Source organism: Bubalus kerabau, chromosome X (genome assembly GCF_029407905.1).
Source record: "Bubalus kerabau isolate K-KA32 ecotype Philippines breed swamp buffalo chromosome X, PCC_UOA_SB_1v2, whole genome shotgun sequence".
Classification (NCBI taxonomy): Eukaryota; Metazoa; Chordata; class Mammalia; order Artiodactyla; family Bovidae; genus Bubalus; species Bubalus kerabau.
This window is the reverse complement of record NC_073647.1, coordinates 93,302,871-93,315,086: the sequence shown is the minus strand read 5'-3', so window position 1 is coordinate 93,315,086 and position 12,216 is coordinate 93,302,871. Positions and strand designations below refer to the sequence as shown.

At 42.2% G+C, this 12,216-nt stretch overlaps 1 protein-coding gene across 1 annotated transcript in view; it reads left to right on the top strand.

The window, feature by feature from the left end:
* The window catches only part of LOC129640098 (uncharacterized), a 107,598-nt gene extending 95,997 nt beyond the window's left edge, over positions 1–11,601 (top strand). The window contains exon 4 of the mRNA XM_055565336.1: positions 11,366–11,601. Coding sequence (XP_055421311.1) covers positions 11,366–11,402 — 37 coding nt within the window. The 3' untranslated portion in view covers positions 11,403–11,601. The remainder of the gene's footprint in view (positions 1–11,365) is intronic.
* Positions 11,602–12,216: the final 615 nt, after the last annotated feature.

Genomic DNA, 12,216 nt, shown 5'->3' with positions numbered 1-12,216 from the left:
CTGAGTAATATTCCATTGTATATGTGTACCAAAATTTCTGTATTCATTCATCTATCAATTGACATCTAGGTTGCTTCCATGTCCTAGCTTTTGTGAATAGTGCTGCAATGAACATTGGGGTACATGTGTCTCTTTCAATTATGGTTTTCTCAGGGTATATAGTAGTAGGATTCTTGGGTCATATGGTAGTTGTATTCCTAGTTTTTTAAGGAAGCTCCATACTGTTCTTCATAGTGGCTGTATCAGTTTATATTCCTACCGACAGTGCAAGGGGGTTCCCTATTCTCTACACCCTCTCTGGCATTTATTGTTTGTAGATTTTGTTAATGATGATCATTCTGACAATGAGGTGATACCTTATTGTAGTTTTGATTTGTATTTCTCTAATAATGAGTGACGTTGAGCATCTTTTCATGTGTTTGTTGACCATCTGTATGTCTTCTTTGGAGAAATGTCTGTTTAGATCCTCTGCCCGTTTTTTGATTGGGTTGTTTGTTTTCTGGTATTGAGTTGCATGAGCTGCTTGTATATTTTAGAAATTAATCCTTTGTCAGTTGTTTCATTTGCAATTATTTTCTCCCATTCTAAGGGTTGTCTTTTAATCTTGTTGATTATTTCCTTTGCTGTGCAAAAGTTTTTAAATTTAATTAAGTCCCATTTATTTACTTTTGTTTTTATTTCTACTACTCTAGGAAGTGCATCAAAGAGGATCTTGCTGTGATGTATGTCAAAGAGTATACCACCTGTTTTCCTCTCAGAACTTAGTAATTTCTGGCCTTACATTTAAATCTTTAATCCATTTTGAGTTTATTTTTGTGTGTGGTGTTAGAAAGTGTTCTAGTTTCCTTCTTTTGCATGTAGCTATCGAGTTTTCCCAGCATCACTTATTGAAGAGGCTATCTTTTCTCCAATGTATATTCTTGCTTCCTTTGTCAATGATAAGGTGCCGATAGGTGCATGGATTTATCTCTTGGCTTTCTATCTTGTTCCATTGGTCTGTATTTCTGTTTTTGTGTCAATACTATACTGTTTTAATGACTGTAGCTTTGTAGTATAGCCTGACGTCAGAATGGTTGGTTCCTCCAGCTCATATTGAGTGATTTTTCAAAGTCACAATAGGTTGTTAGATTTTGTCAAATGCTTCTTCTGAATCTATTGAAATAGTCATGTTGCTTTTCTCCTTTAATGATTTCAATTAATTTTCAGATGCTAAAGCAACTTTAAATTCTTGGGTAAATCCCACATGTTCATGGCATATCATTCTTTTTATATGTTAATGAATTGGGTCTGCTAATATTTTGTTGACTTTTGAATCTATATTCAAAGGGCTTTTGTAGTTTTCTTTTCTTATGATGCTTTTATCTGACTTTGATATTGAGATAATGATGGCCTCACAAATGAGTTTGAAAGTGTTTTTTTCTCCTCTGTTTTTTGGAAGAATTTGTAAAGGTCTTGATTTTTCTTTAAATGTTTTGTAGAATTCATCAATGAAGCTATTTGGGCTTGTACTTTTTTGTAGGAAGTTTTTAAATTATTAATTCAATCTCTTGTTATAAGTCTTTTCAGATTTTCTATTTCTTCTTAGGTCAGCTTTAAAACTTTTTTTTTTTTTTGGCGGCAGGGGAGTGGGGTGGGGGCGGGGATGGCTGTGCTGGGTCTTCACTGCTGCACAAGCTTTTCTCTACTTGCCCAGAATGGGTGTTACTCTCTAGTTGTGCGGGCTTCTTATTGTGGTGGTTTCTCTTGTTGTGGAGCACAGGCTATAGGGCATGCAGATTTCAGTAGTTATAGTGCATGGGCTTAGTTGCTCCATGGCATGTGGGATCTTCCTGGACCAGGGATCATACCCGTGTCTCCTGCATTGGCAGGTGGACTACTGAGCCACCAGGGATGTCCTAAAACTTTTTTTTCTAGAATTTGTTCATTTCATTTAGGTTATTTAATTTGTTATCATACAATTATTCATAGTATTCTCTTATTTTTCCTTTTTATTTCTATTAGAGCAGCAGTAGTTGTCTTTTCTAATTTTCTCTCCATCAATCTAACTAAAGATTTGTCAATTTTGTTGATTTTTTTCAAGTAACCAGCTTCTGAATGTGTTGATTTTTCTCTTATTGCTTTTCTTTCCTCTACTTCATGTGTCTCCTCTCCAGTCTTTATTATTTCCTTCCTTCTGGTTGCTGTCAGTTTAGTTTTGTTTCTAAGAGGTTCCTTAAGCCGTTTTTGCTTTTTGTTCCCCTGTTCCTCTTTTACAGCCTTCTTTTGCAGTAAATATTTCTTAGTGTAGCATTTTAATTTCATGATTTTTAAACTATATTTTCTTAGTACTAAGTTAATTTCAGTAGATACAGAAAATTCTTTTTATATGACTTCCCCTCCCATTTTTGTGCTATTATTGTTGTGCATGTTATGTGTGTATATGTTACAAATCCCACCATATATGGTTACAATTATTGCTTTATATAACCTTATATCTTTTAAAGAAGCTCATAGAAGAAAGTAAGTAAGTAAGTGTTAGTCACTCAGTCATGCCTAACTCTTTGCGACCCCATGAACTGCAGCCCACCAGGCTCCTCTGTCCATGACATTTTCCAAGCAAGGATACTGGAGTCGGTTGCCATTTCTTTGGGGATCTTCCCAACCCAGGGATCAAACCTGGGTCTCCTGCACTGCAGGCAGATTCTTTACCAAATGAGCTACAAGGGAAGCCTAAGGAGAACACAAATATATGTATAGAGTTTTAAAAGTGCTAACTTTTAAAATTACCATTGTTGCTTTTCTTCATTTCTTCCTGTGGATTTGAGTTAATATCTGATGTCTTTTTTTTTTTTTTTTTTTGCCTTCATTTTTGGAAAGATGGTTATGTTGGATTTAAATTTTTAAAGGTTTTTCAGCACTTTGAATGTGGCATCTCACCTCCTTCTGTCTGACATTGTTTCTGATGAAAAGTTAGATGTTACCCTTACTGGAGTTTCCTTGTGTGTGGTAAGTTTTTTTTCTCTTTCTGTGTTCAAGATGTTCTCTTTGCCTTTCAACGTATCAACAACTGTGATGTGTTTGGGTAAGGATCTATTTGTCTTTATCCCACTTGGAGTTCATTAAGCTTCTTGAATGTGTATATAAATATTTTTCATCAACTTTGGATTGTTTTCAGCCAATATGTCCTTGAATATTTTGTCTGTTCCTTTCTCTGTCACCTTTCCTCCTGGTACTCCTGTTATATCTATGTTGGTGCACTTAATGGTATCCTACATTTCTCTTAGGTTCTATTCATTTTTTAATTTTCCTCCTCCAACTTCCCCTCACCCTCTTCCTTATTCTTTTCATAGTTCTTAAAATGGCAAAATCTCTGTTGATCTATCTTTATAGTTGATTGTGTATATATGGCTTGGAGACTGCTTTGACAGTTCAAGGAGTTTACAATTATGCCCCGCATTCAGCTTCCTAGTAGCTTAGAATTACTTTCTCCATTACTCTCTGGAGGACTGAGAGGGCACAGTCTTCCAGACCACTAGGGATGGTTATGATTTAATTTTAAGTCTGACTTCTTGCTCAAGCAGTGTCTGGTCAGAGATTGTGCATGAGTGCATTGAGCCAGTGAGACTTGTGCCCTTTGCTGCTTTATATGTGTGTGGCTTGGGGGGTGTTTTCAAGTTTGTTCAATGTCCTTCTCTGATTGCTTCTGAAGCAGCTGCAACCTAGTGCATGTGTCAGTTCAGTTCAGTTCAGTCGCTCAGTTGTGTCCGACTCTTTGTGACCCCATGAATCGCAGCACGCCAGGCCTCCCTGTCCATTACCAACTCCCGGAGCTCACTCAGACTCACGTCCATCGAGTCAGTGATGCCATCCACCCATCTCATCCTCTGTTGTCCCCTTCTCCTCCTGCCCCCAATCCCTCCCAGCATCAGGGTCTTTTCCAATGAGTCAACTCTTCGCATGGGGTGGCCAAAGTACTGGAGTTTCAGCTTTAGCATCATTCCTTCCAAAGAACTCCCAGGGCTGATCTCCTTCAGAATGGACTGGGTGGATCTCCTTGCAGTCCAAGGGACTCTCAAGAGTCTTCTCCAACACCACGGTTCAAAAGCATCAATTTTTCTGTGCTCAGCTTTCTTCACAGTCCAACTCTCACATCCATACATGACCACAGGAAAAACCATAGCCTTGACTAGACTAACCTTTGTTGGCAAAGTAATGTCTCTGCTTTTGAATATGCTATCTAGGTTGGTCATAACTTTCCTTCCAAGGAGTAAGCGTCTTTTAATTTCATGGCTGCAGTCACCATCTGCAGTGATTTTGGAGCCCCAAAAAATAAAGTCTGACACTGTTTCCACTGTTTGCCCATCTATTTCCCATGAAATGCATGTGTACAGCCTTCCAAATCCATGAGGATGAGAATAATCCCATGAGAGAGGTCTTCTTGGCTGTCTTTTCTCCTGGTAACCTTTTGGCTGGCCTGCCATTTTTCTTGCTATTATTAATACTAGTTTCATCAAACTACCAGCCCCCTCTTAACTTTTTGCCACTGAAATCTCCATAAACTCCATACTCTGTTCTAAACAGTCCCATTAAGGTAGAACTGTGCTGTGGAGCTCTGTCTTTATGGTCTGTTGGCAACCCTGGGTAGAAACTCTGAACCACTTCACTGAGGTTGGGAGTGCAGAGTGTGCCCTCCTCCCCTGAAGAATTACTCCCTACTTTATGAATGGTGCTGGGGAGAAGATGGTAGCCTCTGGTCTTAGCTTGCCTCTCCTAGGTTTCTCCATCTTCCTATGAGTGAACTGAGGTGGGGTGCCTGAGGGCCCAATATTCTTGGCCTGCTGAGTCTGAGGTAGAGCTTCTTCTACCCTTTGAATTAAAGCTGGGTGGGAGAGGGCAGTCCAGTCCTCTTGACCACCCAGAGGAGAGCTTCTGCAATACTGGCTAGGGGAAACAAGAGATGCTCTTGAGGTGAAACTTTAGCCCCTAGATTGGAAGCTGAGAGGAATGGGAGCCCTGTTTTCTTGGCCACATTTGCTGAGAGCAGTGCTTCTGTGACATGGAGCTGGTGGGGGTGGGGCAAGGAATTAGAGCACATCATGATTCAAATGTCACAGACTCTCACTGTTCTTACCAAGATTTAGTAAATTTTCTTGAATAAATGTTTCTCTACTTGCAGTATGCCCTGAGGGCAAATCTCCAGAGACCTTAAATGGTTGTTTTTAAAAATAATTTTCACCAGTGAAATGGTTGTTTCACTGGGGAGTCACACCAGCTTCCCATAGAGCCATTCTGGAAGTCCGACATCCCTATCTAACATTTTTCCAGTGGAAAAAAACTGGTGGGGGCTCCTTCTCCACATATTACCTCTACTAGAACTCAATTAACTCAAACCCAAGATTTTATTTAGAAGGAAAGAAAGCATATGAAAAGTGAAATGGGGTTATAATGTAAGACATTTCAAAAATAAACCCAATAAATAATCTGAAGTTTATCATCTAAATGCTGATGTTTTGCAGAGCAGCTGTCCTACAGAATCAGGCATTAATTGGAAGGGAAAGCAGCAGTAGTTATTAATATATGTAAAGCATTCTGATCCCTGGAGCAGCAGAAATAATCTCATCCCTAGGAACTACTTATGGTTATGTGGGGCCTGCTCTGCTGCTGGTACAACTATGGTTTGGAAATTTCATTGTAATTTTTTACTGGACATCTGTCTTGACTAAATGTTGGTAAGAGCCCCAAATAGGCCCTCATTTGGTCTCTAGAAACATACAGGCTGGGTCCAAAAATATACAAAAGAAGATTGTGACAGTGCTATGACATTAACTGCCTTCATGACCCCTTCCATGCTGATCATTTGGGAGAGATCGTTTCCCTTCTCTCTCTACCTTGCTTTCTCCTTTTGAAGTATAGAATTCTGAATACCAGCCAGGATGGAAAACTCTTACCTCAATGGAAAGTGCAGTAGGGCTGTGCTACTAAGAAAGATATCTTCATCTAAATTAACACCCTCTCTCCAACTGTGTCTTTCCTTGGCCTACTCAAACCGACCACTTTATCAAGGGAATGGTGAGATTTAAAGAAGTGCAGGACTCCAAAGAGAAGAGGTAGCCATAGCAGCTTTTACTTCTCTTCCCCCTTATCCAGCCCATGTGTGTCTTGATTCTGGGCAGCCACTGCCCCTCTGTGCCTAAATCTGGAAACCTCAAACCCTGGCTGCAGTGCCACAGGGCTAGAGGGGCAGTTACCAACCTATCTGTTCCCTGGGGATACCCCTCCATTTGCCTTTTGCAAAGGAAGCTCAGGCACTCTGCGAAATGACCCATGGCAGTGCACTGGCTTCTCTGTTTCCTATCCTTCTGAACTCCTCTAATTTACCCTTTCATCATTCATGGATACATTTTTATCAAGATATCTCACTCTTTAATTCTCTGTTCTGAGTACAGCCTCCCTCCTCCCACAGGTTCCCAGCACATCTGCAGGATGGCCTCTTAGTTTTTGCTAGAGCCTTTGGATTTTAGACATAGCCATCCCCACTCCTGCCTTTTTCTCTCTTTCTTTCCCCACTTTTCCCCCTCTCCATCAATAAATGCCTTCAATTGCTTCTTTAAAAAACCTGGACCCCTTGATGACCCCTTGACCTTCGTCCATTCTTGTCATGCCAGCTGTCATCTCAAGGCCCACTCCCTGCCCCGCCTTCCTGTAGCTGCTTTATCTCCTCTTGGCCATGAGTTTTCCTTAGTTACAGAGACAATGTTTCTCTCCTGTCCCAAACTAACTCCTCCTCCACAATCTTTATTCTTCCCAGTCTCTGGGTTTGCAGCCTAACAGAATTCAGAGCTTAGGGGCTTCAGGCTTTCTGTTGGCCACCCAGGTAAGAGGGAGAAGCAGGTCCCAGAGGGCCTTGGGGCATGCTTCTCTATCTCAAGAGAGAAGCTTCTGCTGGATCCCAGCCCACTGGTGCCCCATGGGAGTGCCAGCCTAGTGCTGCCAAACCTCTGGTTCATTAAGAGAAGACCGAAATCCAGATGTTAAACTGCCCTGTTTTAAACCATTGACAATTTTCCTTATTTTTAAGAACCTGGGGGGGACAAACCTTCTCCTGCCCCTGACATTTCTGGGCTAGACTAAAACCCCCTACCTCCCACATTAATTCATTTGCCTGGTTCTAGAACACTGTATCGGAGAAGGCAATGGCACCCCACTCCAGTACTCTTGCCTGGAAAATCCCATGGATGGAGGAGCCTGGTAGGCTGCAGTCCATGGGGTCGCAAAGAGTCAGACACGACTGAGCGACTTCACTTTCACTTTTCACTTTCATGCATTGGAGAAGGAAATGGCAACCCACTCCAGTGTTCTTGCCTGGAGAATCCTAGGGACGGGGGAGCCTGGTAGGCTGCCATCTATGGGGTCGCACAGAGTTGGACACGACTGAAGTGACTTAGCAGAACACTGTATTCTCAGGGTCTGTGCTACTGCCTCCATTTCGCTGGCCTCCTCTCTTGGATGACTGTTGTTGTTCAGTCACTCTGTCGTGTCTGACTCTTTGCAACCCCATGGACCACACACACCGGGCTTTCCTGCCCTTCACCATCTCCCCGAGCCTGCTCAAACTCATGTCCATCGAGTTGGTGATGCCATCCAACCATCTCATCCTCTGTCGTCCCCTTCTCCTCGTGCCTTCAATCTTTCCCAGATTCAGGGTCTTTTCCAATGAGTCAGCTTTTTGCATCAGGTGGCCAAAGTATTGGAGCTTCAGCTTCATCATCAGTCCTTCCAATGAATATCCAGGATTTATTTCCTTTCAGATTGACTGCATTGATCTCCTGCTGTCCAAGGAACTCTTAAGAGTCTGGATGACTGTAATGGCCTCCTAAGCAGTCCCTGTATTCTGCTCTTTTCTCCAGTCTACTGTGTACAACCCACTCTAGTATTCTTGCTTAGAGAATCTCCATGGACAGAGGAGGCTGGCAGTCTACAGTCCATGGGGTCGCAAGAGTTGGACACCACTTAGCTACTTAACCACCACCACCACTGTGTACAACCCTGCTTGATTGAGTTACCTCAAAATAACAGAACTTCGTGTGACTCTGGGATCCAGCTGTATAGATTTAGTCCCAGGCCCGTCATTTATAAGTTATGTGAGATCTTGAGCAAGTGAGTCCATCTTTCTGAGTCTTTGTTTTCACATCTGCAAAACATGAAAAATAGTATACCTACTCACAAGCCTGTTGTGAGGATTTAGTAAAGAATCATGCCTAACCTGGAATAAGCACTCAGTAAATGTTCAATGTGTGTCATCCCTTGAATGAAGACCCTCGAAGGCTCCTGCTGCTACTGCTGCTGCTAAGTCACATCAGTCGTGTCCGACTCTGTGCGACCCCATAGACGGCAGCCCACCAGGCTCCTCTGTCCCTGGGATTCTCCAGGCAAGAACACTGGAGTGGGTTGCCATTTCCTTCTCCAATGTATGAAAGTGGAAAGTGAAAGGGAAGTTGCTCAGTCGTGTCCAACTCCTAGTGACCCCATGGACTGCAGCCTACCAGGCTCCTCTGTCCACGGGATTTTCCAGGCAAGAGTACTGGAGTGGGGTGCCATTGCCTTCTCCGTCAAAGGCTCCATTACCTCTCAAATATAGTTTAACCCCTTTGTCTGAGGCATTCAAGACTCTTGCTCTGGTCTCAGTCCTCCTTACCTCCTCTATGCTTCAGCGACACTGGACTTCTTATCACACCCTAAATTTGTTTTCCTGTCTTATTCCTTCTCCTCTGTCCCCTGCCTCCAAGTGACTGGAACAGTGTAGGAACTCAGTATGTGTGTGACACTAGAGGAGGAAGAAGGTAGAGTTGGGAGCTGAAGTATCTGCTGCAATTATCCTTATTTCATAGAGGAGTGGACTGAGGCAAAGTGACCTCTCAGCCGGGAAGTATAGAAAGCAGGATTTGAAACCAGATCTGTCTACCCTAAAGCCTGTTGTCTTTCTACTCTATTATAGAGGCAGGGTCAGGAAGATAATGTAGACACTTGAGATGCACTTTTTCTTCTGGAAAATTATAGGGCATTGCTTTTTCTGTATGATAAACCAATAGAAAAGAGTAGTATAACTGTGTAACAGTGCTATTGGGATGGGTTGGGGACAAGATATATTGATGCTTATGAAAATTGCTAACCTGCTGAAATTAACACAAGGAACTTTTAATAGTAGGCTTAAAACAAGTTGGCAAACAAGAAAGGGATTGAGGACAACAGGATGATGTTATAGTCTGGCTCCTTTTGTAGCAGCCTCCCTTATGGGCTTTGGCAAGATCAGTTGAGCATAGCTGTTAGGTCTCCCAGATGGAGGGATGGACTTCCTAGGTTTAAATCTACTTTGCCATTTATAATTTGTGTAACCTTGAAAAAAGTTGTGTTTTATCTTCTTATCTGTAAAATAGAGAATAATAATAGTACCTACTTCAAAGGATTATTGTGGTGATGAAATTCAAAAGTTCATGGAAGTTCTCAGAACATTGTCTTATACACAGTAAGTTCTTTTACAAACCTTAATTAGTGTTTGTCCTCTCAGAATATGTGTGCCCATACTAGGTGACCTTGGAAACTTTTGGACTAGTTGATCTCTCTTTCTTGCCCTTTTCCAATGAGGTAAAACCACAGTCCTAATTGTGGTACCACTTTTTATTGGTAAACCTTTTAAAAATTTTCAGAGCACTCCAGACACCACTATGAGGATAGTAGGAAATTTCTGAAATCATAATATAACTTTTTAGAAGGAGGCAACCATGCTTTTTTCTCCCACCTCCCTTGTTTACATTCCACTTGCCTAGTAGCATAAGTGCTGGCACCCCACTCCAGTACTCTTGCCTGGAAAATCCCATCGATGGAGGAGCCTGGTGGGCTGCAGTCCATGGGGTCGCTAAGAGTCAGACACGACTGCGCGATTTCACTTTCACTTTTCACTTTCATGCATTGGAGAAGGAAATGGCGACCCACTCCAGTGTTCTCGCCTGGAGAATCCCAGGGACGGTGGAGCCTGGTGGGCTGCCGTCTATGGGGTCGCACAGAGTCGGACACGACTGAAGCGACGCAGCAGCAGCAGCAGCAGCGTAAGTGCACAGACTCTGGAGCCAGGTGGCCTAAATTCAGACTGCACCTTTGCCACTTACTCTCTGTGTGACCATGGGCAAGATACCTAACCTCTCTTTTCCTCAGTTTTCTCATATGTAAAATAGAGATAAAGACAGTATCTCTATTATGAGGTTTCCATGAGGATTAAATGAGTTCGCACATGTAAAGTACTTAGCACAGTACCTAGCACATAAGAAGCTGCTATTATTATTATTAGAAAATAGACAAGAAATCATTAGACATTTCTTATACTTTGCTTTGAGCTTTTCTTTACTAACCAATTCTCAGGTGTCCATGCATTCTCAGGCCCTTTATTACAGTGTTTTCCTTTACAGTCTTGGTCAGATCTCTCCCTTGGCCCTGCCAGCCTCTGCCCGTGGGTGCTTTATATCTAATCCCAGCTCCAGGGCCCTCATGTGGTGCCAGGACTCTGCTCAAAACCGCTTATCAGGTAATCTTCATGGATTTCCAGGCCCAACAGACTACTGTAGATCTTTAACCTCACTCTGTGTGGGACTAGAAGAAAAAGATTCCAAGCTAAACATTTTACTCAGTCATGGAAGAGTGGAATGGCACCCCTGTATCAAGCCAGAAGCTTTTGGTGCATCAGTATTTAATGCTGAAGTTACTGCTCATTTTTCTGCTAAGTTGCTCCTAGTCCTGGTTTCTTTAGCCTACCCTGGGATCACTTTCTATGCAACATCAGCTTTTGTCAACAACTGGGCCTAACGAATCATTCAACCAGCATCTCTCAAGCACTATTACAATGCTTATTTCTGCAGCTTGGTGCAACACTTTGAGTCTAGGCTTTGGAGACAGACAGACCTTATACAAATCCTGACTCTGCCTGTTGCCAGTTGTGCAAAGTGGAACAAGTTCATCTCTCTCTACCTTGAAGAGTTGCTATAAAAATAAGAGGTAGCATATGTGAGCAGGCTTCCCTTGTGGCTCAGCTGGTAAAGAATCTTCCTGCAATGTGGGAGACCTGAGTTAGATCCCTGGGTTGGGAAGATCCCTTGAAGAAGGGAAAGGCTACCCTGCAATGTGGGAGACCTGAGTTAGATCCCTGGGTTGGGAAGATCCCTTGAAGAATGGAAAGGCTACCCATTCCAGTATTCTGGCCTGGAGAATTCCATAGACTGTATAGTCCATGGGGTCACAAAGAGTCGGACATGACTGAGCATATGTGAGTACCTAGTAGAGACCTAACCGATGACTTTTGTAATTATTATGAGTCATGATTTTTTTTTTTTTTGCCTAGACCCAGTTCTCAGTTAAAGTGCTTCCCTTGGAAATAAGAAGGAATGAGAATCCTCATGCAAAGACAAATGAAGTTGGACCCTTAACCTCACGCCATATACAGAAATTAACCCAAAATGGATCAAAGAGCTAAAACTGTAAAAATCTTAGAAGAAAGTATAGGTGTAAATCTTCATGACCTTGGATTAGGCAGTGGTTTCTTATATGTGACACCAAAGGGACAAGACACAAAAGAAAAAAAAATAAATTGAACTTTATTGAGAGTGAAAAACTTTCATTTCAAAGAACACCATCAGGAAACTGAAGAGACAACCCACGGAATGAGAAAATATGTTTGTAAATCATATATGTTATAAGGAACTTGTATACAGAATGCTGGGAAAGATTGAAGGCAGGAGACAAGGGTGACAGAGGATGAGGTGGTTGGATGGCATCACCAATTCAATAGACGTGAACTTGGGCAAACTCCAGGAGATGGTGAAGGACAGGGAAGCATGGCATGCTGTCGTCCATGGGGTTGTGAAGAGTCAGATGCAACTTGGTGACTGAACAACAAGGGACTGTGCGGGGAGTGGGAATAGGGAATTAATGGGTATGGGCTTCTTTCAGGATAAAGAAAATGATCTAAAATGGACTGTAGTGATGGACACACCATTCTGAGAATATACTAAAAGCCATTGAATTGTCTACTTTAATAGTTTGAATTCTGAACTCTATCTCAATAAAACTGTTAAAGAAAAAAGTAGAAGGAGAAAAGAACTATCCAGAACTGCCATGGCAGAGTTTACAAAGGGAAGAGGGTTTATCAGAGATCATAGGAGGTATCTCTGTGTGGGTGTGTATTCCCTGGCT